Genomic DNA, 26657 nt, shown 5'->3' on the forward strand with positions numbered 1-26657 from the left:
TCCCAGTCACCAGTCTAGCTGCTGCAATCTGGATTAATTGTAGTTTCCAAGTCACCTTCAAAGTTAGCCTCATGTAGAGCGCATTGCAGTAATCTAAGCGGGAGATAACCAGAGCATGCATGACTCTGGCGAGACAGTCCGCGGGCAGATAGGGTCCCAGCCTGCATACCAGATGGAGCTGGTAGACAGCCGCCCCGGACACAGAATTAACCTGTGCCTCCACGGACAGCTGTGAGTCCAAAATGACTCCCAGGCTGCGCACCTGGTCCTTCAGGGGCACAGTTACCCTGTTCAGGATCAGGGAGTCTCCCATACCTGCCCGCCCCTTGTCCCCAAGAAAAGTACTTCTGTCTTGTCAGGATTCAACCTCCATCTGTTAGGTGCCATCCATCTTCCAACCACCTCCAGACACTCACACAGGATATTCACTGCCTTCACTGGCTCTGATTTAAAGGAGAGGTAGTGCTGGGTATCATCCACATACTGATGAACACCCAGCCCAAACCCCCTGATGATCTCTCCCAGTGGCTTCACATAGATGTTAAAAAGCATGGGGGGGGGAGGATGGAACCCTGAGGCACCCCACAAGTGAGAGTCCAGGGGTCTGAACACTCATCACCCAATACCACTTTCTGGACACAGCCCAGGAGGAAGGAGTGGAACCACTGTATAACAGTGCCCTCAGCTCCTCTAGTCCAGGGGTAGTCAACCTTTTTATACCTACCGCCCATTAATGCATCTTTCTTGATGGTAAAATTTCCTTACTGCCCACCAGTGCTCGATGAAAGGAAGATTCAGCTTGTGTCTGAGGGACCTAGACTCCTGAAACGCCCACTAGTGGGTGGTAGAGACCAGGTTGACAACCCCTGCTTTAGTTGGTCCAGAAGGCTGTCATGGCTGATGGGATCAAAGGCTGCTGAGAGATCCAGAAGGACCAGGAAATAGCTTTCACCTTTGTCCCTAGCCCACCAGAGATCACTGACCAGCGTGACAAGGCAATTTCAGTCCCACGATGAGGCCTGAATCCCGACTGGAAGGGATCCAAATGGTCCGCATCCTCCAGGCATGCCTGGAGTTGTCCAACAACCACCTGCACAATCACCTTGCCCCATAGAAGTTTGAGATTGATTAAGAAAACCAAAGTTTAAACTGGCCAGCTGTCTTGATCTGCTGTGTAGACTGTAGCTTATACACGGCCACATAGACAACCTGTTGATTGTTTCATAATCTGTCAAGAGGCCAGTCTGGCTTTAACTTTTTATATCATCTTATACACAACTCATCAGCACTCAATGCCAGTTCATGACCAGATTTTTGGACAGCTGTTTGAAAAGGTCTCAAAAAACTTGCAGTTTTGGTGCCCAATATGGCAGTCTAGGTTTTAAAATTATATTTGCTATCTGCATCCTCTCTCTTAAGGAGTACAAGATGACATACATGGGGATTGTTTTGTTTTATACCCCCTAACAACCGTGTAAGGTAGGGTAGACTAAGAGCCAGTGACTGGCTCCAGGTAACATAATGAACATTGTGACTAAGCAGGTATTTAAATCCAGGTCCCCCAAGCTGGAAGTCCAACAGACCACACTCTTATTAGAGCATCTGCCTCTTATGAAAGATAGGAGTAGAATACACCTGTTTGGTGACACAGATAGATGGTCCTATTCCTAGGAAGTTTGGTATTAGAGGGTTTTTTGGGGGGAGGAGGGCAGTTGACAAACTTAAATCATTTAGGTCTGAAAACATTTACGGCTCATCGCAGAGACACACATATTTACTTGTGAACAAAACAGGCACCCTTTTATTAAATATAAAGACACCACTTGAAAAATTCATAAGATCTGTTTCACACATTAGGAATTCAACCAGAAAAGTGTAGAGGGGGAAAAATGACAAAAGATTTGTTCTTACGGTTGATAAAAAATTTATACCAAGGCATTCAAGTAAAGTTACTTTCTGTGTTCTGATTTAATGAATCATTTGAGCAGTATCTGGCCGGGGTGACACTGATGTAAGGCTCATTGAAGCCTGCTCTAATGCCTACTGGTATAGCCTTCCCTGGGACAACAAAAGCAGAACAATGTGTCAGACTGAAGCAAGATCAAAGTAAGTGCAGTTCTGGGGATGCTATGGGGCCGGCCTACAACACATCTGGATCTGTGAATGGCTGGCAAGCACATTGACTGCCCTATAGACTCCAGTGACCCAGCAAGCCCAAAAGGAGGAGAAGCAGCAGTGCGGTAATAAACAGCCTTCGAAGTAAGATTTTTGCAATCTTGTAATTCAAGCTGAAAGCCGTACAAAGATTGCTCGATGGTTTCAACTCTTAACTAAAAGGTAGACCACGACATATATTTTTTTTAAAAAGGCCACCAGTGATTTCTTTTATATGGTTTTTTTTTTTTTTTAGACAGAACTAGTGCCAGTTTTTAAAACCCAGTTTACAAAGTGCCTTTGGATGCTGTGAAACATTTTCACCCTGTCATTTAATTTTAACGGCAGGATCCATGTGCTGATATTATGTTTCCTATCCTACTGCTCTCCGCAAGGAGGCTTTGCAGTAAATGCAAGAACCTCGAAACAGAATAGTGCTAGCAGTCATCTCATAGCCGCTAGGACACCGTGCCCAGTTTGCTGGGACCCAGTTGCATGTGTGGGGAGCTGAAGAGGGGCACAAACGTTATGCAGTGCTAATGCTATACTTGGTTAGATTGCATCCCAGGTCTATGCAATTACTTGGCTAAGAAAGCGAGGGAATTAAATTTGAAACTTAGCTCATTAAGACCCTTAATTCATGCGGTCCCCAGGGCAAGTGTGTCAAAGAAGCTTTGGGGTATCAATGAAATGTCTAAATCAGCAAGGCTGAATTAAAACAAAGAACAGCAGTTTTTCACTTAAGAAAGGGCCTAGCTGCAGAATCTGTTTCAAAAGCCAAGCTTTACTCTGGGAATATATAAAAGAAAATGAGGGGGCAAATAAGAGCATGTGCAGAATGCATTGCCCTCCTCAGACTATCCCCGCCTCACATCTATGGATTAAAGCATTCTGGTGAGATGGATATCGGAGGTCATTTTAGAAACAACGCGTTGATTAAATGGAAGCAGAGAACGCTTACATAATCCAAATTAAAAGGCCTGCTTAAATCATGTAAGAGAATGCATAATTAAAGAGACACACACACACACAAACTTACAAAATGCTTGGGCAGAATTTGTTGACAATGTATATATCTGACACCAATTATAGCCAGGCAGCCTTGCAAATGGTACGTCAACAGTTTTCATGTTTCACTGCTTTTGCTTGAGAAAAAAAGAAAACCTTAACATGCATCAGAAATATTTAAACCTGGGTTGGAGAATCTGTGATGCTCCAAATGAATGAATGAATTTGTTCTTGTTACGACCATCATTGTCATTTCAACCACTACTAAAAAGAAATATACATACTGCAGGGCCACAGGGTCCCCACTCCTGATTTCAGCACAATATGATAATGTGCAGTGCAAGTTACAGAATCATCTTAGCCCTTCTATCCCCACTCACAATTTTTTTTTTTTTGGGGGGGGGTGTATATTAAATGTTTGGGACACAGAATGTGTGCTCCTTCATGGCTACCTTTAGACACTTATGGTCGCAAGGCACATGATGCACCCACCTTTCTGGATTTAAAGCCGGCCTGGTTTAAAGTCAGCACCTGGATGGGAGACCCAGCTAACTGGGAACCCATCACAAACCACCCTGAGAGTGCCATCATGGAAGAAAGATAGAAGAAAAATGCACCAAATAAATAAAAATAGACAGATATGGGTAGACGGCAAGGCAGCTTGCTAATGGTTGAAAGAACCAAAAAACATTCTCTCCATTTCCAAGCCTAAGAAATTAACTTTCTGCAGACTTTATGGGAAGGAAAGGCAATGCCCTATTTGACTCTCCAAAGTTACCCTCATGCCCTGTTTTTCTACTTTCTTCTTGTCCCCAATGCAAGATGCTGGCAAGAGATAGCCAACAAAACTGGCCAGATTAAAGACTATGCCCCTCTTACTTAACTAGCTGACCACTCAGCAACACTGAAGACCCTTTAGCGCAATTCTGTTGCTCCTAATAAACTTAACAAAAGATTGAGAAGAAATGAATTCAATTGGAATACTTACACGGACAAAAGCACAATGGCAATCAGGGTCCATACAGGAGTTTTGTGAATAATATTTGTATTTGTTAACCTGGGGGGGAAAAACACTAGCATTAACAGTTGTATTATTTCAGAAATTGTTAAGAGTGATGTAAAACTAATAAGTCAACTTTTTATGTCCACTTTTTTAAAAATGGACTTGCTCACACTAGCCCACAAAATTATCTACAGTTAAAAGGTTCTAAACATAATTCATCCAAAGCAGGGTTATTTGACAAAAGAGGTATCATTTCAATGCCAATAGAAGAAATGTAAAACTGCTTCCATTTTTCATATTCGATGGCAGCCTTTAAAGATGAAAGGTGCCTTCTTTTTAATTTTCTACTATGGGGTGTACCATGCGCAGCACTAAATGCAAATTATGTATTATGCTTAACTTATTACTAGTCATTTACTTACTATATTTATTTGACAGTGGTTTTGTGAACCTCTCTGGGCTTTTCTAAACTAAATACATTAGCCAGCCTTTCCTCCAAGGAACATAAGGTAGCTGCTCCTTCCCACGGACTATCCATTTTATCCTCATGACAACCCTATGTAGTAGATCAGGGTTTCCCTAAGTTGGGTCTCCAGCTGTTTTTGGACTACAACCCCCATCATCCGTGACCACTGGTCTTGCTAGCTAGGGATGATGGGAGTTGTAGTCCAAAAACAGCTGGAGACCAAAGGTTGGGAAACACTGAAGAAGATAAAGCAGAGAGACAGTTAGAGGAGTAAGGTCACCCAGCAAGCTACACTACACAAGCTACACAGCCCACAGAGATATGAACCGAGGTCTCCCCGTGCATGTTCAGGCAAGAAAAGTAAATCATACATAAAATTAATGTCTAGTGCAGGGCATCACAATTCATACTTTCACAGATGGAGTCTAGCTAGTGGGCAGGAGCATAAAGCTTTTTCAGCCCCAGAGCAACCTTCCAGGGGCCACATGCAGTAGTGCAGGGGGCCAGAGCCAAAACTGGGTGGAGCCACAAATGTAAATATTGCATTAGTATGGTAGAATAGTTTTGACACACCCATCTCTACCCTCCCTTTGAGTAAGCAAATGGCATTACCAGAGAAGTTCAAGGACACATTCCATCCAGGCAATAAACACTGAAAGAGGGTGCAAAGGACTGGGGAAGGGTGTAGCTTGGGAATAGTTTGCAGCATGGGAAAAATCTCAAGGATTGGACAGAGAAGCTTTGGAGGACCACATCTGGCCCCTAGTCCTGAGGTTACCCACCCCTGGTCTACTGACTCATGTAGGAAAATATTACAGTGCAATTAAAAAAAAAAAAAACCACACCAGAATTCCTCACTTTAGAGCAGGCATAGGCAAACTCGGCCCTCCCTGTTAGCTAGGGATGATGGGAGTTGTAGTCCCAAAATATCTGGAGGTCTGAGTTTGCCCATGCCTGTTTTAGAGTCATACCTATGTCTGGTTTTATTGATTTATTGAATTCAACCTTTGCTATCTTTGGGAGAAGAAAAGGCTAAGCAGTAAATCCTACACAAATCCAGAGTGGAGTCCCTAAGACGGTTGGATGGCGCCTTGTATATCTCCTTCTCGCGACTCCTGCAGCCAAGCTGGTGCCAAACATATTGCTGTGCTTTCCTTTGGACCACATCAAAGGGGGTCTTGTCATCTGGGCCATCCAAGATCTTCATTCACATGGCCCAGGCTTGCGCCCCAGGTAAGTAACTAATGCCGCAGTTTGACACCACCCCCAGAGGCACACTTCATTGTCTCTAGAGACAGGTGGATGCCAACAATACTGTCCCTCCTCTCAAAGAAACTCATGGTAGCACTCGGTGACAATGTTTTGAGAACATAGAATCATAAAATTGTAGAATCATAAGAGTAGGAAGGGACCATGAGGGTCATCTAGTCCAGCCCCCTGCCATGCAGGAATTTACTACTTCTTCCTTCCTTTCCATCCCTTACCCCACCACCCACATGGTTCTTTTCTACTCAGTTTGAAAAAGTACTCTGAAAATAAACATCCATTATCATATTGGAAAAGGCAGACAAAATGATGGCACATATTATCTTTAGGGAAACATACAGAATTATCATTAGTGCCTGAAGTTGAAACAACCCCCCACCCCCGCTAATGAGATTCTTGCATCCTGGTCCTAATCAGCTACAAAACAGATCATCTAATCTTAATTAAAGATGATGCACAATTGACTAGGAAGTAAGCGCCACTGAACTCCATAGCAGTGTTTGAAATTAGCCAGGCGCCAGGCGCATTTTGCACCTGGCTTTTGACTACTTGTGACCAAGTGAAGATGTCTGGTTGCCAGGATGGCGCCTGACATCTCCACCATCTAGAAGTGCATGCCTAGGGATCATTGGATCTGAACTGTTTTCACATACTAATACTCCATCTTGCGGAATTCTATCAATTCTATTTTATCTGCACATTCGGAATGAATTTCTGGAACCAAATTGCTTTTTCTGTGCAGCCTGAGCAGGAGCAGTCACTATGAAGAAAGAGAGGTCAGAATAGGCCAATATATATGTGGACTGTCCCTGGATCAAGTGACTTTTCTTTTTTTAAGTTCTCAAAGTTCTTAACCTAGATCAAGGTTGCCAGCTGAACTTGCCAGATGTTTAACTGAGAATCAATCACAGTCAGTCCATCCTTTGCCCCCCAAATGGCAACTAGACATTCCATTTTCGCAACTGTAGCCTTGGTTTAAGGAGCCATTTGGCACCTAGCTTATATATCTGAGTTTCTAACACTGCTCTGTAGGATTTGCTTCCAGGGAAACATCTTCAGAAGAGGTTTTTTTTTGTTAATTTTAAATTTTTTAAGGGCTTGTGGCAGTATGGAAAAAGCCCCACTCTGTGCATAGCGAGGCGTACTTGCAAATAAGAGACGAAACAAAAGGCTGAAGGTCTGGACTCTATGCTGATGACAGTGCTAAACACTTACAAAGAAAGGCCTGACAGAATCATTCTGACAGGCAATTCATATGTAACCTTCCAGCTAATCGGCCCCGGTGAGATACAATGGAAGAGACAGGTCCAAAAATCACTGGGGAGAACTCTGTCAAACAGCAGAGAACGCGGCTTTGTTTCGGTGCCCTACAAGGAGGCACTATTGATCACAGCTCAAGAAGGCATCATTCTCGTACACAAACGGAGAGATGCAGTTATTTGTGTCAATTAACTCTCATTCAATGTCAGTATTGATTGGCAAGGTCTCAACACTAGTTGTTGCCATCAATATGCTCCTTACAGCGGAGACACCAACAATCCGCTCGGCGGAACAAGGCAAGGCAGGTGCTGCATGGCTAGACGGGAGGAGAGGCCGGGACTCCTCAAGCCAGAAGCCGTCAGCTCCAACTCCTGTCCCAGAGCAAGTTTCTCACCTGCACAGCGGTAGCGAAGGAGCCGCTTCAAGAAGGAAGCATGCAACCTACAGGTGTGAAGCCTTAAATAATGAGGAGCAGGGAAAGGGCAGCCGCTTTCAGAGACAAGCTGTGCGTCGACGCCAAGGCCTCAGAAGAGAAAGAAAGCTTTCAGGAAATGGTCAAGAGCATGTCCCGTGTAGAAATGGTTCAATAGTTCTACCGGCTAACACTATTTGCCTCGGAGCGGCACAAGTCAAAAGGGTGGAAAAGCGAATTTATCTTCTTTTAAAAGTTATTAGCCCACATCGCTTTGCTATATGTCAGGCAAAACGCATGTGCCTTTCAAATGCATACCCTCCCGAAACGAAACACACCACAAACATTTGGTTGGAGGTGGCAAGTTTAACCAAGGTTGGAAGCAATGGTGGATTCACTTATAATAATAATATTTTATTGTTTGTACTCCGCCCATCTGACTGGGTTGCCCCAGCCACTTTGGGTGGCTTCCAGCATATATAATAACATAAGAAAACATTAAACATTAAAAACTTCCCTATATAGGGCTGCCTTCAGATGTCTTCTAAAGGTTGTATACTTAACATCCAAACCATGTAAGGTAAAAGTGCATGTAACAAGCCGAAGACTATTCATTCAGAGGTGCACATGGTTGGATTTCTGCCTTAGACCAAAACTAGCTGCCAGGGGAATAGGTCTAAAGCAGAGCCAGGGAACCTACTGGCCTGCAGCTGTTCCTGGACTACAATTCTCCTCTGCCTTGGCCAGCAATGGTCAGGGATGATGGGGCTTTAAAGTCCTGCAGCATCTAAAGCAGAGCTTTCCAAACTTTTCATGTTGGTGACACACTTTTTTGGACATGCATCATTCCGCGACACAGTAACTCAGTTTTGCATCATTTCGTGACACAGTAATTCAGTTTTACTAGCAAACTGGAGGTTAAACTAACCCTCTCCAGCCCCGGGAAGAGCATGGGGAGCATTCGTGCGACACACATACACACTGCACCCGACACACTAACGTGTCGCGACACAGTTTGGAAAGCTCTGGTGTAAAGGGCTACAGGTTCCCCAGCCATGACCTAAAGCTCTACTCCTCTTCTTCCACTCGGCAAATTCCGAGTCCAAAAAAAGAGTCAAGAAATATTGAGCGCCGTTTTTATTTTTATTATCTCACTTGCAAACTTCTTCATTTGGCTTCTTTATTCCGTACCACCCCCCTCGCTCTTCCAACAAAATGACCCAGATGGCTCTGGAGATTATTTGACATCTCAGCTTTCATAACAAAAGCATACAGGCACTGAGGGACTTTGCTTAGGAAGAACTATAACTGTTCCTAAAACGTCTCCAGAGAACTCTTTAGTGTACTTCCCAGCAGTGGTGATTGAATAAAATGGTGCACAGCCGAGGATGAACGGCACACGCTCCTTTAAAAACCAATGGAGCTGAAAATGGCTGTTGCTCAGTTCACCACACGCTCTTTTAACCGTCGTTGGGGGTGGGGGGTTGTTTGTTTTTGTAGCTAAATTCCCCTTCATAATGAATCATGCGTTTTTAGAGCAGGGCTTCTCTCAGACTCAAACATGCAAAAGAAATACCTGTCTTACCACCATTATTCTTTTAATTCTTGCTTTGCTATCACCACACTGCCTTTTAGCCACTTACTAAGCTTGGGAGAAAAGCAATGACAAACCTAGACAGCATCTTAAAAAGCAAAGACATCACCTTGCCGACAAAGGTCCGTATAGTTAAAGCTATGGTTTTCCCAGTACTAATGTACGGAAGTGAGAGCTGGACCATAAAGAAGGCTGATCGCAGAAGAATTGATGCTTTTGAATTATGGTGCTGGAGGAGACTCTTGAGAGTCCCATGGACTGCAAAAAGATCAAACATGCATCCTTAAAGAAATCAGCCCTGAGTGCGCACTAGAAGGACAGATCCTGAAGTTGAGGCTCCAGTACTTTGGCCACCTCATGAGAAGAGAAGACTCCCTGGAAAAGACCCTGATGTTGGGAAAGAGAAAAGGGGACGACAGAGGATGAGATGGTTGGACAGTGTTCTCGAAGCTACTAACATGAGTTTGGCCAAACTGTGGGAGGCAGTGAAGGATAGGCGTGCCTGGCGTGCTCTGGTCCATGGGGTCACAAAGAGTCGGACACGACTGAACGACTGAACAACAACAAAGCTGAAATTAATGAAGGCTTTTGCCCGACAAGTGCCGATGGTTTTAATTTTAGTCACAATTAAGTCTTCATGAAGGATTATTGCTGGGCATCATGAATGGTGAACCGGTGGCCCTCTGGTTGTTATTGGACTCAAACCCTCTTCAGCTCCAGCCAACATGACCAATGGTCAGGAGTGATGGGGGTTGTAGCTCAACAATATCTGACAGGCCACAGACTTGGGCTTCCTCCTGACACACAATTATACCTATCGCCTTTAATTTCTGGAGCTAAATGGATGCAGCATTGCATTATGACCGTGGTTTGCAAATCCATTTCCAATCATGGTTGCAAAGGAGGTAGCCATGGTTAGCAAAACAAACAAACAAACAAACAAAAACCCCACCAGTGCCGATATAATGCATAATGCACAATGGTTTGCTTCCAGAATGAAAGAAGGCAGTTAGGAAAGCAGATAGCATTAAGATTGCATGAGGTCACTGGAGGTGGAATAATATGTCTCTTAAAGTTGATCCTTCCTTTCTCTGCCTCCCTTCGAAGGAAAGGCGACCTTAATTTCCTCGTCAGCACAAAACACCATAATCCATCACAACCCATGGTTAATAAATAAACAAGTGTACAGGTCACCAAAAATACACTGAGCAGAAATACACTCACCTAATGCTCTTCTAAACTTTTAAAAACATTTTAAGACTTAGAATGTTCCATATTATGTCCATTTTGGTTTGCCTCTCCCAAAAATTCATGGCATGCTGAGCTAACAATCATGTGGCCCCTGGGATTCCACTTCTAAGGTCTCCCTCCCTGCCACACAGCTGTGTAGGACCTAAGCAGATCCATGACATCAGGGCAGCTAAGCCAATGGCATCAAGAGAGGTGGGGCAGGCAGAGGGGTCATAGATTGAAGAGGAGACCGTAAAAGTGAAAACGTCAGAAGAAGATGCAAAGAGAAATGCAGAACAGTTGGGGAATATTCCAGATATACCCAAACACATGCTCTCTGCATTCTGACAACATGATGCCAGGTTACGGATTACATTCATAACCAGTGAGCTCTAAACTAGCAATTGAACAATTTCATTGCTATCATTTATTTCTCACTCACCTACCATAACATGTTATAGGTGGCTTACTACTTAATTAAAAAAGGAACAATTGCATCATTTTTCAAGAATGAAAAATGATGAGGTTGTATTCTTCCTCTCCCCCGACTCTCTCTCTCTCTCTCTCTCTCTCTCTCTCTCTCTCTCTCACAGACACACACAGTCCCTTCCAAACCAGCAAACTCAGCATAATTCACAGTGAAGTCTTTATTTTTGTGCTTAAAAAAAAAATCTCCGAAACGTAAACACCAGAAACTCTGCAATCAGAATATACAAACTGCAACTGCCTTCATGTGCAGCTTTAATCTAATGAATTCAGACAAGATTACTTTTAGGATCACAGTGATATTCTGATAGGTGTACATATTTGCTTACTTTAGTTTGCAGAAGGTGGGGTTTTTCATTGCACTGGTAAGGACAGATTGTGAATATGAAGACTGATATAGAACTCCTACTTCCTGAACCTTTGAAGCAACAACAACAAAGCCAATGCAGTTTGCTAAACCTTTGAAACCAAGGACTAGAAGCTTGGTTTTAACATGCAAAACAAAAATAAGAAAATTCTGAGTAAAGATACCAGATTATGGGCAAGATGCCAGATTTTACACTACAAATTCACATAATCACTATTACAGTATTTCAGATTTGCATGCTAGATAAAATAAGTATGCTTTTGAATACATAGGAGCCGGATTTAGCCTTCAGTCACCCTGCTTTAGGAAACCTGGCCGGAAACAATGACCCACAAGTATCATTCCATCTTTAGGACTCCAATTCTTCACCCATGTTCTCACAATAAGAGATCATAGCTTGCCACTCACTGGTGCCACTTAAGAATCAGAGAGTTGGGACCACAAGGGTCATCTAGCCCAAACCCATGTGTCAGGAAACCCCCCTCCCCACGGCAGGTAGCGTCCCGGGATCGTTTGCAGTACAGGGAACCGCCTCCGTTGTTCACCAGTTTGTCATCCCCCTCCTCAGGAGGAAGCGACCATTCCTCCAGTGGAGAGGGGGAGTTGGAGGCAGGAAGTCGGCGCAGGGGCTGTGGAGAGATCGCTGAGCCTGAGCACCAAGGGGAAAGCGGGGAACAGGGACAGTTTCCCACGCCCCGAGTTCGCAGGCAGGAATGACGTGGAAGGAGGAGGCGGGGGTTCAGGATCCCGCGCCTTTTTTGCTGGACCAAGAACCAGAAGGGTTCATTCCCGGACTCTGCGGAGGGATGAGATGGACGTTTGAACTTTTGCTCCACTCTAAATATTCTGCACAATAAAGAACTTAGTTTAGAAGTTCTGCGTTTGGCTGATTTCTCATGAGCAACCAACCACTGAACGTCCTTCCATGCAATGAAGGAATATTTTGCTCAATGTGGGCCTCGGACCCACAACCTGGAGATTAAGTGTCTCATGTTCTACCGACAGAGCTATCTCAGCAGTCAGCTCTGGGAGTCTTTTCTGCTTACCTGAATGTCTTAACAAGATCTTTAAGTTCACTGTAAACATCCCCAAGAGGAATCCGAAGAGGGCCCAAAACAGCAGGCAAACTGGAAAGAAAGCAAAATCAGGCCATTTATTAGCGAATGTACTCCCTTCAGAACACTGGTCATGAATGGTTAATTTTAAAAAACTCCAATTCAACAAAAGGCTCCCTTCTGGGTGTCTGAACAGCAGGTGTGAAAGAGGTACTTACACTTTTCGCAGCTTTTCGAGGACAATTCGTGTCCGAATCTGCTGCTGAGCTTTAGAATCTACAAGCGGGAGGGCAGGGGGCCACTGATGATCACCCTACAGGGCACAACAAAAGTATTATTTGGGGGGGGGGGTGACATAAAATATATTTTAAAAACTGCACAGGAGGGCCATAGCTCAGTGGTAGATCATCTGCTTTGCATGCCAAAGGTCACAGATTCAACCCCCAACTTCTCCAGGTAGGGCTGAGGAAAATCTCTGCCTGAAACCCCAGACAGCCTCTACCAGTCAATGCAGAAAATGCAAAGCTAGAAAGACTAACGTTTAACATAGGAAGCTGCCTTATACTGATTCAGAGGAGGGTTTCCCAAACTTGGGTCTCTGGCTGTTTTCGGACTACAATTCCCATCATCCCTGACCACTGGTCTTGCTAACACCAGACTTCATTGGATACTAGATACAGTTGGCAAAAACTTGGGCACAGATGTAATGTAGATTATTTTCAGTTCGAAAAAGGGAAGCAGGGGGTGGGGTGGAATTTGCATGTGAGAATGAAGGACGGTGCGTGAACAGACAGGAGGCAGGCGTGCACCCAAGGCACTGCTCCTAATCTTTTACCTTCATTGTTACATCTGCGTTATTATTGCTGTATTTACGCCAATCTAAAGTGCACCTCAATTTTCAAAACCTCAAAACCCAAAAAAGTATCTGCTGACGAATGTAAACGTGCCATCAAATCTAATGCACGCCCTAATTTTCATGGCATATTTTGGCCAAATAAAGGTGTGCATTACATTCGAGTAAATATGGTACTGTATTCTTATTATTCGGCTTCTATGCACATAGTTCTTTCATAAATCAGTGTTTACAAAAGACTGCTTTTGGGGGGTGGATGGATGCATGTCTGTAACCTACCTATTTCTCTGGCAAGATACTTACATTGTCATTGCCGTGATGCTTCTCCCCTCTCGACAGGGTTGCCAGATCTTCTTCGCCTAAGGCGAAGTTTCCTCTGTAAAATTCCTGCACCTTTAACTCTAACTGTGAGGTCTCTTCTTTCAGTTTCTCATAGCTGGGTATAGGTTTTGCTGCTGGACTCGAGGCCTTGAAAGGCAATGGCTGGCTGAAAGGGTTCTGGGCGCCTCTCTCAGAAACGGCCTTGTTAGGTTCATCGACACTCTCCAAGTCATCCTCGTCAAGCTCCTCCTCTGCCTCACGGCCAGCTGCCGGAGAGGGCTGTGGTGCATAGGTGGCTGCGGCATCACTGCCGCGGAGGAGCTTCGCCGTCTCCTCAGTCCTCCATTCGGTAAAGGTCTGCCTCAGCCCTTCTAGCAAGCTACATTTGGCAGTGAGGGGGTCGGCTGGGCCTTCCGAGCCAGGCTTCGCAGTCTGTTTCGATTTGGCAAGCAACTTTTTAAACAGTTCTGCCCCTTTTGGGCTCACACCCAGGAAAACTACTTGCGAGCCGCTGGAGCCATCTCCAAAGCCTTCAGAGAGCTGGACAGTTTCAGGACTAGGACTGGATAGAGAAACAGGAGCTCCTTTAATCTGAGAGCTATCCAGAACATGTTCTTCTCCTCGAGTGTCTAATTTGCACCGACTTAACTGCTCTGCGGCATCATTAACGGAGGCGTCTGCATTGGTAGGTTTGAGTTGTGCTCTCCGCATGCACTTCTCTTTGAGAATACCCTTCCTGGGCAATGGAGGTACATTCTTTTCTTGCAGAACGGAGGAGACGAATTCTTGTTCGGCCTCACTGCTGCTCTCACTGTCTACGCTGGAGTCGCCCTGGGTTGCTGCTGGGAGAGGGTTTTCAATGTCTAATGTGTTGATTGCTTCGTTGACTAATTTCACCTCCTTCCCAGAGTGGCCACTGTTGGGGGAGGGGAAAGCAAACAAATATAAAAACACATTGACAAAATAAAAAAGGATAAAATAAGTGAGAGGAGAATCTGGCAGCTATAAAAGAATCACAGCAACTTTCAGGATGGCTGCCCCCATTCTGCGGAACAGCATCCTGTTGAGATATGGAAGGCACCCATTTTCTGCAAATAACTGATTAATTTTTTGTTCGTTTGTTTTGACAGGCTTTCCCAGCTGAGTGAAAAGATTTCTGCCTTAGGTGTTTGTTTTGCATTGATTCTAAACCCATCTTCATGTTTTTAAATTTGTTCTTGTCACTATTTTAGCTGTTTTTATGGTATGTCTTGAGACATGTATATAAAGGGCAAGCCATAAATCAGTCATAGGCAAACTCGGCCCTCCTGTTTTGGGACTACAATTCCCATCATCCCTGACCACTGGTCCTGTTAGCTAGGGATCATGGGAGTTGTAGTCCCAACACATCTGGAGGGCTGGGTTTGCCTATGCCTACCATAAATTAATAACAAACCAACCAACAAGCACATTTATTAACTAAAGACCTGAAGAGACGGACGGTCTTCCCATTCATGTCAAGTGTGCTTTCCTAGGTAGTGCGTTACATCGAGTACCACTGAGAAGGCTGTCTCTCTCTCTCTCTGTGTCATTATCTATACTACACTTTTCACAGAATCATAAAATTGTAGAGCTGAAAGGGACTCCCTGCAATGCAGCAATCCTCTACCCAATGTGGGGCTCAAACCCACGACCCCGAGAAGCACCATTATGCCATTTTTTAATAGTCGTAGCTTCCCCCAGAGAATCCAGGGAACTGTAGTTTGTTAAGGGAACTGAGAGTTGTTAGGAGACCCCCTCTTAGAGCTGCAAGTCCCAGAGTTCCCTCAAAAGAAAGACGGATAATTAAACCACTGTGGGAATCGTAGCTTTGTGAAGTTTTTCCTAACAACTCTCCAGACTTAACAAACTACAGTTCCCAGGATCCTTTGGAGGAAGCCATGGCTGTTTAAAGTGGTTTGTTACTGCTTTAAATGCATCATGGAGATGGGGCCTCTCTCTCCCTAGTTGCTACCTGCCTCACTGTTGACGGCAGCGTCACCAAGAGAGCCCCAGATCATTGATGCTTTCTGCCAACGGGCAGACTGATGAGGAGGCAGGCGTTCCCTCTGAAGTACTGGATTGGCCTGAATATACGCCACACTCCCCCCCAAAAAAATCTGACTGAAAAGTTAAAGTGTGGCTTATATTCGGAGCTGAGCACTGCACAGACGCCTCCTGGCACTACTGCCCTGAACAGGGGGGGGCGACTGGAGCCAGCTTGGGGAGGTAATGACGGGTGCGCAGTGCACTCGAAACCGAGTGCCGGTGCCGGCTTGGGGAGTGGGGCACCGAGCGCCAAGCAGCTGTCACCCCATCCCCCGTTTAGGGAGGTACTGCCGGGAGGCGGGTCGCACCCATAAATAAGCCTTGAATTTTAAAGGTGTGGCTTATTTTAGGGTGTGTCTTATATTCAGGCCAATAAAGTAATTTTGGGCATGGGGATAGAGTGTAGCTAAGCAACTGAACCTTTGAGAAACACCAGTTTCATAAATTTCTGGATTTGTAAAGAAAGGGGTTTTGTAAAAACAACAACTATTTCTACGACAACAAGCATGACACAGATCCTCCCTGCTCCCAGTGATATACTAGAAAAGCAACTGCTGTGAAACTGCATTCTGCTCTAGATGCAGGCGATGTATGGACCACTAGAAACCAAGCAAGATGAAGCCATTGAAACACGAACACACAAAACCCACCACAGATTGCAGATCCGGCCAAAGCTTTCTCTCTCCTTTTAAATGAATACAAAACCAGTGGATCTGCCCATTTGACATTTTACCCGAAGATGTAAACAAGCTTTCGGCACATATAATTGGTCCCATTTCAGTTACATACAAAACACCGATGCTTCGGGCCCGAGAGCAAACACTGTGCTTGTGTCATGTTTCAACAGGTCCGATTGTGCCACAGCACTAGGGGCAGCTGTAAATCATACAGATCAAACAGACCCTTCGCCATCACAAAAGAGGGAAACAATCAAGGCAAACAGCTCTTTCTGCAGGCCGGCAAGAGCCGTGGCCGTGTGACAGAAGAGAGCAGGAAATCAAAGACTTCTTTCAACCAGATTGTGGATACATAAATGAAACCACCATTTCTACCTTACCTTTCCCCATCCTTCAGTAATTCAATGTCTGGTGGCCTTGAAAAACAAAAAACAAAGTGCATTTTAGAAATTAAATTGATTTTGAGCAATGATTTGAGAACTGGGGTTTACAGCTACAGTAGTCTGGGCAATGATTTAAAAGCTTTATCATAGACCTGTAGAGTTGGAAGGGACCCTGAGGATCATTTAAGTCCAACCCCCTGCAATGCAGGAATAGGCAGCTGTCCCCATACAGGGATCAAACCTGCAACCTTGGCATTATCAACACGGTGCTCTAACCAACTGAGCTATCCAGGCTGGTAAACAACATTAACCCACCTAAGCAGATCCAATAATTTGGGGAGAGGAGAACCACTGCTAATGGTCAATTCTGACCTGCAAGTTTACTTGCCTAAAGCCACATGAATAGGAAGCACCGGGATAAGTTTGAAAACCATACAGCACAATCCTAGGCATGTTTACTCAGAAGTAAGTCCCGCTGCTTTCACTGGTGCTTACTCCCTAGTAATGCAGGTTTAAGACTAAAACTTGAATCTTCATATAGTTGGGCTAAGAACGGTAACAGATGGCGATGGGGCAGCATTATGCTGGAGGCAATTCCAAAGGCCATTGAAGAACAATGCCGCTCCAGGTGAAAATGTACGCTTACAAAGTTTTTTGCGGGGAAATCCTTAAAGTATCATAAGGATACCTAAAAATGGTGCTCAGCAGCTCTTTCTGATATGACTTTGTGATATGTCAGGACTTGTCTTCATCTCCATGTTATTTTGTCTTTAGAAAAACCTTTTTGGGTGAAACTATTCCTGGATCAAGGACTGTATGTGTTGGCAATGTTTTTTTTTTTTTTTGCAATGGGTTTAGCAATGCTATTGGGTGGGAGGTGGACAGGTTTCTAAAGCTGGCATCATTTAAATGGAAAAAAGCACCTCGCAGCAACATACGTTTGGATACTGCACTTATCTCGGAATAACTTCATGCAATTCAAGTGAAAGAGTTTTACTTTTTTGGTCTGAAAGCACAAAAAGAAAATGTTCTTCCAACTTCTGAAATTTAGAAATAATCTATTCAGGACTGATACCTAGGAATAGATTATTAGTTCTGATTTTTTAATCAATATCCACATGTGTTATCTGGAACTGGCCTTGAATAAGGTGTTGGGGTTTTTTTTGCTGTATTTCTGTGACATGTTGCCTTCAAATAGGGACATGCCTTGTGAGATGGTGACACCCAGTGGCAACCTGGTTATTTGCAAGTCACAATTTTTCTCTTTAGCCTAGTCAGATTCCTTTCCTACCTCCTAGGTTGACTAGGTCTACTCTAAGTGTCTATTCGGCATGTGTCCTGTTTCCAAAGCCTGAATCACAGTCCCCTTTGGTATTGTTGCTAAAATTAGGACAGCTGCTCTAATAAGATTAGGCAAGGTAGTCTTGCCTTTAAAAAGACAGATAGATTTGAGATGGGGCCTGATCAAGCAGAGCTGGAAGGAGCAGACCTAATGCTCACAATAGGAGGCAGATCCTGGGGGGACACATAGCCTCCCACTTTCCAAAGGGTTTCACAAGACCCAACAAACAGCTGATCATTAGACCTTGGACGCCTACATGCATATAGATTTGTACATGGCTTGGCAGGCACTGCTGATCAGATCAGCCCACAAACCACATTTCAACTCAGCCATTACCTGTCCCAGACCCGACAAAACTCTGGCTTCAAAGTCACTAGCAAAATCATTCGCCCAGGCTGTTAATCTGCTACATATATGAAATCAGGTGTAGGGTGGGTGGCCGTAGGCATGGCTTGGCCAAAATGGCCTTGCGGGGCCACATGGAGAGGCTTATGCAAGTGGGTCAGAGGTTTGCTACCCTCTGCCTTAGCTGGATCTTCCTGAACCAAGTTTCTCCCTCACCTCTTTAAATACAGTCATGCAGTTTAGCTAGATTGGGGCTACCTTTGAAGGTGACCCGGAAACTGCAATTAATCCAGAATGCGGCAGCTAGACTGGTGACTGGGAGTGACCGCCGGGACCACATAACACCGGTCCTGAGAGATCTACATTGGCTCCCAGTACGTTTCCGAGCACAATTCAAAGTGTTGGTGCTGACCTTTAAAGCCCTAAACGGCCTCGGTCCTGTATACCTGAAGGAGCGTCTCCACCCCCATCATTCAGCCCAGACACTGAGATCCAGCGCCGAGGGCCTTCTGGCGGTTCCCTTACTGCGAGAAGCAAAGCTACAGGGAACCAGGCAGAGGGCCTTATCGCTAGTGGCGCCCGCCCTGTGGAACGCCCTCCCATCACAGGTCAAGGAGATAAACAACTACCTGACATTCAGAAAATACCTGAAGGCAGCCCTTTTTAGGGAAGTTTTTAATGTGTGATATTTTAGTATTTGATTTTTGTTGGAAGCCGCCCAGAGTGGCTGGGGAAATCCAGCCAGATGGGTGGGGTACAAATAATAAATATTATTATTATTATTATTATTATTGACCATGCTTAAGAGGTTAATCAGGGTTTGAGCCTGCTATTGCACCTGATTAGCCAGCTGGAAAAAAATCTTCTCCATCCCTGGGCTACATCTTTTGACAAAGGGTATTATCTTGAAACACACTGAAAAGAAAAGAATAGTGTATTTTTCTACGCATGTTTTTGGTGTTGTTTTCCTTTCAAATGATGCCCAAGAACAAAACCCTGGACCTAGCCAAACAACATTATCCAATTACCTTTCTTCTTCTCGCAGCCACACAGGACTTTTTGAAATCTGAGCTTCGAAGTATTTTGATGCTCTGTAGCAGAAGTTACTGCAAAAACACTGCCCCCCCAAGAGAACAGCAAGTGTCATTTTCATACTTAACAAAATAAGATATAAACTTGATAAAAACTTTGATAGATTGGTGAATGTGAAGAATCAGCTAACATACTGAATACAGATTATTAACATTTTAAGATCAGTTGCTAAGAACAGGAAGTCGGATGCAATGCAAGAGCAATTATTCTCTGCCTCTGAGTTCCAATCTAGTCATGTGTCACAAAGTTCAGCAAATCAGCTTGGACTGACTTCATTATGCTGCGAGTTGCTCTTTCTGTGGCTCTGAACTGGTAGGGCATGAAGAGGTACTTGGCAAAGGAACTTAAAGAGCTGAAGAAGCCAATAGCAGCAAGAAATAGCAAAGCAGAACCTTGCATGTAGCCAGCATTACACTTCTAGAGCCCTCGGCAACACTGAACCAATTTCTTGCAAAACAACAATAAATGAAGAAGCAATAATGTAACAAACAGCTTTTAAACTTACCTTTCTTTCAGTGATATCATACACTTTGTTTGTTTTGGTTGATATTTTGTACTTTTGTTTTGGCACCTAAAAAAACACAATCACAAACACAGTTTTGCAAATGTGTCAGTGCTCCCTTTAGCATTCCTCTCCTCTAAAATAATATTCCATAATTAACACTACTGACCAAACCACATTATGTTGAACTGAGCTTCTCAAACCACACTTCTGAAAACTGCTGACAATTTTTGTTTAAATGCTGAAGACTTCAGCTTGCATTTGAAGTCTTGAGATGTGGAGAGCAACATGCTGTCCCCCCCTGACCTAAGCTATATCAGTTTTTAAAAATACAAATCCTTAGCCTCTGTAAGGGAAGCCAAATACCTGAATTGGACACAACAATGAACTATGGTGCATTGTTATGTACATGAGCCTTGTGCTCCTCTGGCAGAACTGCAAGACCATTTTTGACCAACCGTAGTTTAGCATTACATCCAAAACCTAAACTGTGGCTAATATTAACTATGGTTTATTGAAACAAGCCAGCTTCATAAACCAAGGTTTGAAGTTGGCTTGTTTGGGTAAATCATAGTTAAGACTAACCACATTTTGTCTGAATTCAAACCTAATGCTAAGCTGCAGTTAGTCGAAAATAGAAGCAAAAGCTTTTGATCTCCTCCTCTTGGCCACATTGGGGAGGGAAAGGGGGCACCCAAGCTCACTGACAGGCAAAGGTGGCCAATGTGCAAACAGATAATCTTGACTCAGGTCTCCTGTTTTAATTACTGTGTTGTTTTAATGGGATTGCTTTATTGCATATTTTAATTATGGATCTTTATATGTTGAAGTTTTGATGAGATTGTTTTACTGTTTATTTTAATTGGGCATTTTAATTATGGATGCTTATATTTAATGCTTGTTTAATTGGGTTTTGTTCTTGTAAACTGCTTTGGCATTAAGTGGCATATAAATTAAATAATCACCTAAAGCTGTGGAGCCCTGGGTTCAAATCCTCATGTAGCCAATTAGCTTACCATTGTCTCTCAACCAACCTTCTCCAACATGGTGCCCCTACAGAATCTTGAACTACAATTTCTATCAGCCCTAACCACTGGCCACGCTTGGCTGGAGCTGATGGGAGTTACAGTCCATATTATCTGGAAGGCACCCGCTTATGGAAGGCTGATCTACACAACTACGACTAATGATTCCTGTCCATGCATCAGTGAAGTTCAGATGATCAGACACCACATTCCAACACAGAAAGACAGGTACAAAACTGCAGAAATATAAAGAAGCCACTCATAGATTCTTACATTCTGTAGCCTCTTTCGGCATATGGGGTAGCCACACAACTTGATGATAAATCGTTCTTCCACAACATCCTTATAGTGAGGAGGTGTTATACTCTTCCCCTGAAAATATGAAAACACACAGATGTAAGTTACAGGGTACTGCCTTGAAACTCAAAACAAATAAAAAGTTTAGAATAGGAAAAAGCATTTTCGAGAAAACAAAGCAGCAGAAAATTGGAAAAGGAACAGAAACTGCGAACAATGACAAAGGGAGTCTATCTTTTAGGTTCTCTCTGTAATTTTTTTCTGAATGAAAACAAAGGTGCAACAACTGCTTTTCCTCTGGCAGGATGGAACAGAACAGAGACCGCTTAAAATATTTTGCATAAATGATGCACATCTTCCAGCTGCCATCACTTGTGGTGCTTATATGCACGACTATGTAATTATGATTACTCAGAAGTCGCATTTTCTTCATTGAGGTTTATTTCCAAATAGGTGGCTGCAAGATTGAATGTGCTTAGGGTCACCCAGCAACAGTGCAATGTACCTTACTCTCTTAGAAGGGTTTTAAAGAATGAAACATTAAGTTCTGAAAATGCAATGAAACATGAGTTGTTTTGTTTGTTTTTACTGGAAGTCATTTTCATGGAAATCCATGGAGTCTCCCACCAACATCCGAAAGAAAGGTGCCTCAGATTGGGCTGCCAGAATACGTAGCACTGAAAACTAAGAGTCTGAGTTACAAATAAGGAAGTCTCCCATTTCAGACTCATCTCTGTGATGAACTCATTGTGCAGCCTTAGAAAAGCCACTCTCTTCCCACTTCAATGAATCTATCTGCAAAATCGGGGAAGAAAAAATGCCTCACAGCAGTGATGGGGAACATCAGGCCTGCAGGGGTGGGAGGCAAACTCTAGGTCTCTGTCTCTCTCTGGTCCTTTGAGCTCTCCTCATACCACATCCCTTTTCTACAAGCCACACCCCTTGCTGGCACTTTTTCACACTTGAGAGTGTTTTTGCCTGGCTGGAATATGTTCTTGATCTCTGACAATGCCTCTTGCTTGTCTGGATGGGATTACAAATATCTGATAAGACTCCGTAGTATCTGCTACTCCCTCAAATCTTCCAGAATACCTGCTACTTCCAAGAGAGGAGCAAAGAAAGCAGGAGTGGAGTGTCCAATGCAGCCTGTGGGCTCAAAATGCCCTGCCCTAAGAGAAGGCATTAATATGGGCTGTTTGGTAGAGACCAAAACTCTTTTCAGGGTTGAGGAGATCTAAACAATTGTCTGACACCACAATCCTATGCATGTCTAGTCAGATGTAAGACCCACTTTGTTCAATGGGACTTACTCCCACATTCATGTATATTGGGTTGCAGCTTGAACTGTACAGAGTAGCATTTAAAAAGATCAAGGAACTCCCTAACTCCTAAGCCCTGTTCTACTTCTACTACAAGCAATTTACTAGGATTGGAAATCTTGCAAGTACCACTCTGGGAAAAGCTGGTCTTACTTCAGGACCATCTACAGTGTGCCATTTTTTTTAAAAAAAATCCACCCTCAAGATTGTCACACTATTTCCTGTTTGATACTGTATCCTGCCTTAATGATACTTTGAAAATAATATTTATTAGACTTTTTCCAATTACAAACCAAATTACAATCAATTTATAACACATGATTAAATTTTTCTAACCCCCCTTTCTCTCACCAAGAGGAGCATACCAGATAGACCCCCCTCTCACTGGGGTAAACACTTCTAATTTGCCAATTTAATCACCTTACCATTCACATATCATCTTAACTTCTGGGACTTCCCCGACTCCCACCCGTTGACTCCCAAATCAAACCTAATTTACAGTTATTGCCAATAGTCACAATACTATTTCCTCTCCTTCTCACATTTACTAATATTTCTAGCAGAATACTTTTCCAATTTGCGAATCTATTTCTTCTTCTTTTTTAACTATCCTCCACACTCACTGTATTTCTAAACTTTCATTTTTTCTTAACCAAGAATCCTTCCCCCCTTTACCTCATCATTCATTTTAAGACCATAACATTATCCATTAGCCATACCTTGTGTCAATACCATAATACCCAGAGAATTTCCACAAAGTTCATAAAGATTTTCAACCCACCCCCACTCTTTCAAGTACCGAAATTCCACAGTCCTGGGAAACTGGTTTGTACTCCATTCTTATCTCATGTGTCCTTGAAAATTTTTCCACAACTAGAATCTGCGCCACCTTCCACCAGGCACTCTTTTTTCCAACAGTTTTCCCATTTTTTCTTCTTGTTGTTTTCTGCCTCCTAATTTTTCTGCCTTTCCTCGATGGGTTGTATCCGCCGTTTTTTCCTCGGGTTTTCTCCTCCTCATTATGTTTTTCCTCATAGTTCTCACAAAAGGTCCTAAAATCATTTTCCTGCACAGCTAAGTCCGCAGCTGGTACTGTCCCCGTTAGCTGGTTTAAATGGTTAATTCCATCTGTTAAGTTGCACAAAAGTTCCAAAACTTTTATTTTAAATTCCTTAGTCCATTTCCTTTTGGGCATCTTCAAAGTCCATAAAAGTCCATAAAATCAATAAAGTCCTTAAGGTCAGTAAAATCCATAAGATCAATAAAGTCCATAAAATCAAACAAGCATATGCAATCCAGAATAATGTCTCAAAGAGGTGCAATGCTAACTTACAAGCTTCAGAAATTTCTTATTTACAAAATCTATACATTGCTTCGGAATTCAAAATTACACTGTTTCCTCCTCTTTCAACGTTAAGGGAACCGACTTCCGTTTTTAGAGTTCCCGAAACTTCCCAATTTTAAAATCAATTTTTAAACTTTTGTCCAGATCGGTACTTACAAAAGCCAATTAGCCGAATCCAAGAAGAATTTGACGCTCTCCCCCGCCGGTATCGCTACTTCCCGCTGCGAAGCTAGTGGTGTATCCACAGCCCCCGCGCCTTCTACCTCGCTCGTCACGGCAGCCCTTACTAGGGCTAACCGGAGAGCAAGGGAGGCACCCTGGGGGGCCCGCTGGATCCCAAGGCACCAGGACTCTCAACCTGGTGTTTCTGGGGGGTCGAGGCGTAGTCTCGACACCCCCTTCCCTCGCAGCAGCGGAGAAACCTCGGACGCGAGGTTTCTCCCGACCGGCGAGGATGGCGCCAAACCGGAAGTCCCTTAATGATACTTTGATACCGTACCCTGCCTTAATGAGCTACACGATTTAACTAAAATCAGAGAATCTTGGGTTAGCCACAAATAGTCTGTAAGTTTCTAATAGGTATATGCATCTCTGCATGAAAATTGAAGGGACAAAGAATGCAAACATAAGATGCACCTTTTATTTTAATGGGACTTGTGCACTAGAACACAGCATGTTTTCATTCAGTAAGCCTCATTTAAAACAGTGGGACTCATTCCTGAACAAACACCGAAGTGCATTGCTAAGGATCTGCAAACTACGTCTGGACTGGGATGAGTGTGCAGATGATATACAGAAGGCTGGCAAAAGCATATCCAACAGTAACAGCAAACAACACAAAGCAGTATAAAACTTGCCAAGAAAAAGAGGACCTACACAATCCACAAGGAATTCTTCCGTGATATCTTCTTCCAACAGACGTTCGACAACCTGCAAGGCTTTTCGCTCAGCCTCAATCTTCTTTCTAATGGCAGCTTCAAGCGCCGCCTTCCTACGAGAGAACAAATTAGCCGTATGAATAACACAAGGTATAGGAAACCTGTGGCCTTGCAGATGTTGTTGGTTTAACAGTATTTGGTTTAACTATGCTATGTTTAGAGATATGATACCTTTGTGCAGCATCTTCATTTTTCAAAGCACTCGACTGTTTATTTCCTAAAAATAATAACATGCAAACAAATGATTATATTGACTTAAGACATTTGGGGAATACCTTACATGAGTCTCTTTTCAAAAAGTGTGCTTTCATACATTTTAATACATTTACTACATTGGTGTCTGCCTATATAAGTTTGTGAATTGTATTATACAGGTGTCTGGAAACAGAAGTTCTCTATAATTATGTATGCAAATACCAAGGGGGGAAAAGCTGAATGTACACTGCAGAAGCACATCATAAAGCATATGGAGACTTTTGAAATTTGTCTTTGGTTGCATGTGTAATTTTAGAACGAACTTTTACCAGCTGCAAAGATGACTACTTGCCCTACAGAACAAGAGTCCAGGCAAATACCCAACACCACTAAATGCCAATTAATATATTTGAACCATTATCACATATAGTCTCAGGACAGTTAAACTGTGGGAAAAAGTGATTTTTTTTTACTGCCCAGGCTTGTTTACAGAAGGCCATCGGAGCGCAAATTAGCAATACTGAACGCATAGATGGAAGATGGGTAAGCTAAAAGGCTATGGGGCATTCCACCGTGACGTGTGTGACATTCAGACAACGTTTTCAGTACTTTTGTAATTATTTTGACCCTAAAACAACTGCTGGTTCAAAAGCAATTAATTGACATCTGTCATTTATGTCTTAAGATATAATTAATTTGATTTGGAATATTTTTTATGTTGCCTGAATAGAGATACAAATTTTTAATTTTGCGTGACGTGTGTGACCATTTTGCAAATGTTTTTCCCTCTCTTCTCAAGTTCTTTGAATATTTCTGTGAGTTCTTGTAACATTCATGGAAATAAAAATTATTAGAATTAAGCCATATATGTGTAAATCCAAAAGAGGGGTTTTAGGAATATGAAGTAGCAATACTAAGGCTAAAAAATAACAAATAGTACTGTGACGTGTGTGACATTTAACGTGACGTGTGTGACCGCATATGAAATTTTTTTCTAATGAAACCCTTAAAAATATAATTTGTGTGGATAATTGTTATCTTTTTACAGATTGAGGTTAACAAATTAATAAACATTAACATAAAAGTGGAATTAGACACAAAGCAATCATCTTTAATGTTTGCACAACTTGTAAAGGTAAAGGTACTCCTGACCATCAGCTCCAGTCGTGTCTGACTCTGGGGTTCCGGCGCTCATCTCGCTCTTTAGGCCGAGGGAGCTGGTGTTTGTCCGCAGACAGCTTCCGGGTCATGTGGCCAGCATGACAAAGCCGCTTCTGGCGAACCAGAGCAGTGCATGTAAACGTTGTTTACCTTCCTGCTGGAGTGGTCCCTATTTATCTACTTGCACTTTGACGTGCTTTTGAACTGCTAGGTGGGCAGGAGCTGGGACAGAGCAACGGGAGCTCACCCTGTGGCAGGGATTCGAACCGCCAACCTTCTGATCAGCAAGCCCCAGACTCTGTGGTTTAACCCACAGCACCACCTGGGTCCCTGCACAACTTGTAGAACAGCCTTATTTTATTGACAGTTACTGAACCAAAAATAGCATTGCATTGGTTCATTCGAACACATTCACTTTACTTTCAAATATATTCAGTTCTCTGGCAAAGTGAATTAATTTTGGACAATTTTCTCTAGCTCTTTGTTCATCTGAA

General features: G+C 43.2%; 1 protein-coding gene across 3 annotated transcripts in view; it reads right to left on the reverse strand.

The window, feature by feature from the left end:
• Window positions 1–26657, reverse strand: part of RPAP2 (RNA polymerase II associated protein 2) — a 55452-nt gene that overhangs the window by 26169 nt on the left and 2626 nt on the right. For all 3 annotated transcript variants that reach the window (XM_033151603.1, XM_033151604.1, XM_033151602.1), the window contains exons 2-11: window positions 24979–25024; window positions 24746–24860; window positions 21182–21280; window positions 19887–19952; window positions 19318–19406; window positions 16600–16635; window positions 13458–14391; window positions 12520–12614; window positions 12293–12373; window positions 4151–4219 (exon numbers count right to left, since the gene is read on the reverse strand). In XM_033151603.1, coding sequence (XP_033007494.1) covers window positions 4151–4219; window positions 12293–12373; window positions 12520–12614; window positions 13458–14391; window positions 16600–16635; window positions 19318–19406; window positions 19887–19952; window positions 21182–21280; window positions 24746–24860; window positions 24979–25024 — 1630 coding nt within the window. The remainder of the gene's footprint in view (window positions 1–4150; window positions 4220–12292; window positions 12374–12519; window positions 12615–13457; window positions 14392–16599; window positions 16636–19317; window positions 19407–19886; window positions 19953–21181; window positions 21281–24745; window positions 24861–24978; window positions 25025–26657) is intronic.

This window comes from Lacerta agilis, chromosome 6, assembly GCF_009819535.1.
Source record: "Lacerta agilis isolate rLacAgi1 chromosome 6, rLacAgi1.pri, whole genome shotgun sequence".
In the NCBI taxonomy this organism is placed as follows: Eukaryota; Metazoa; Chordata; class Lepidosauria; order Squamata; family Lacertidae; genus Lacerta; species Lacerta agilis.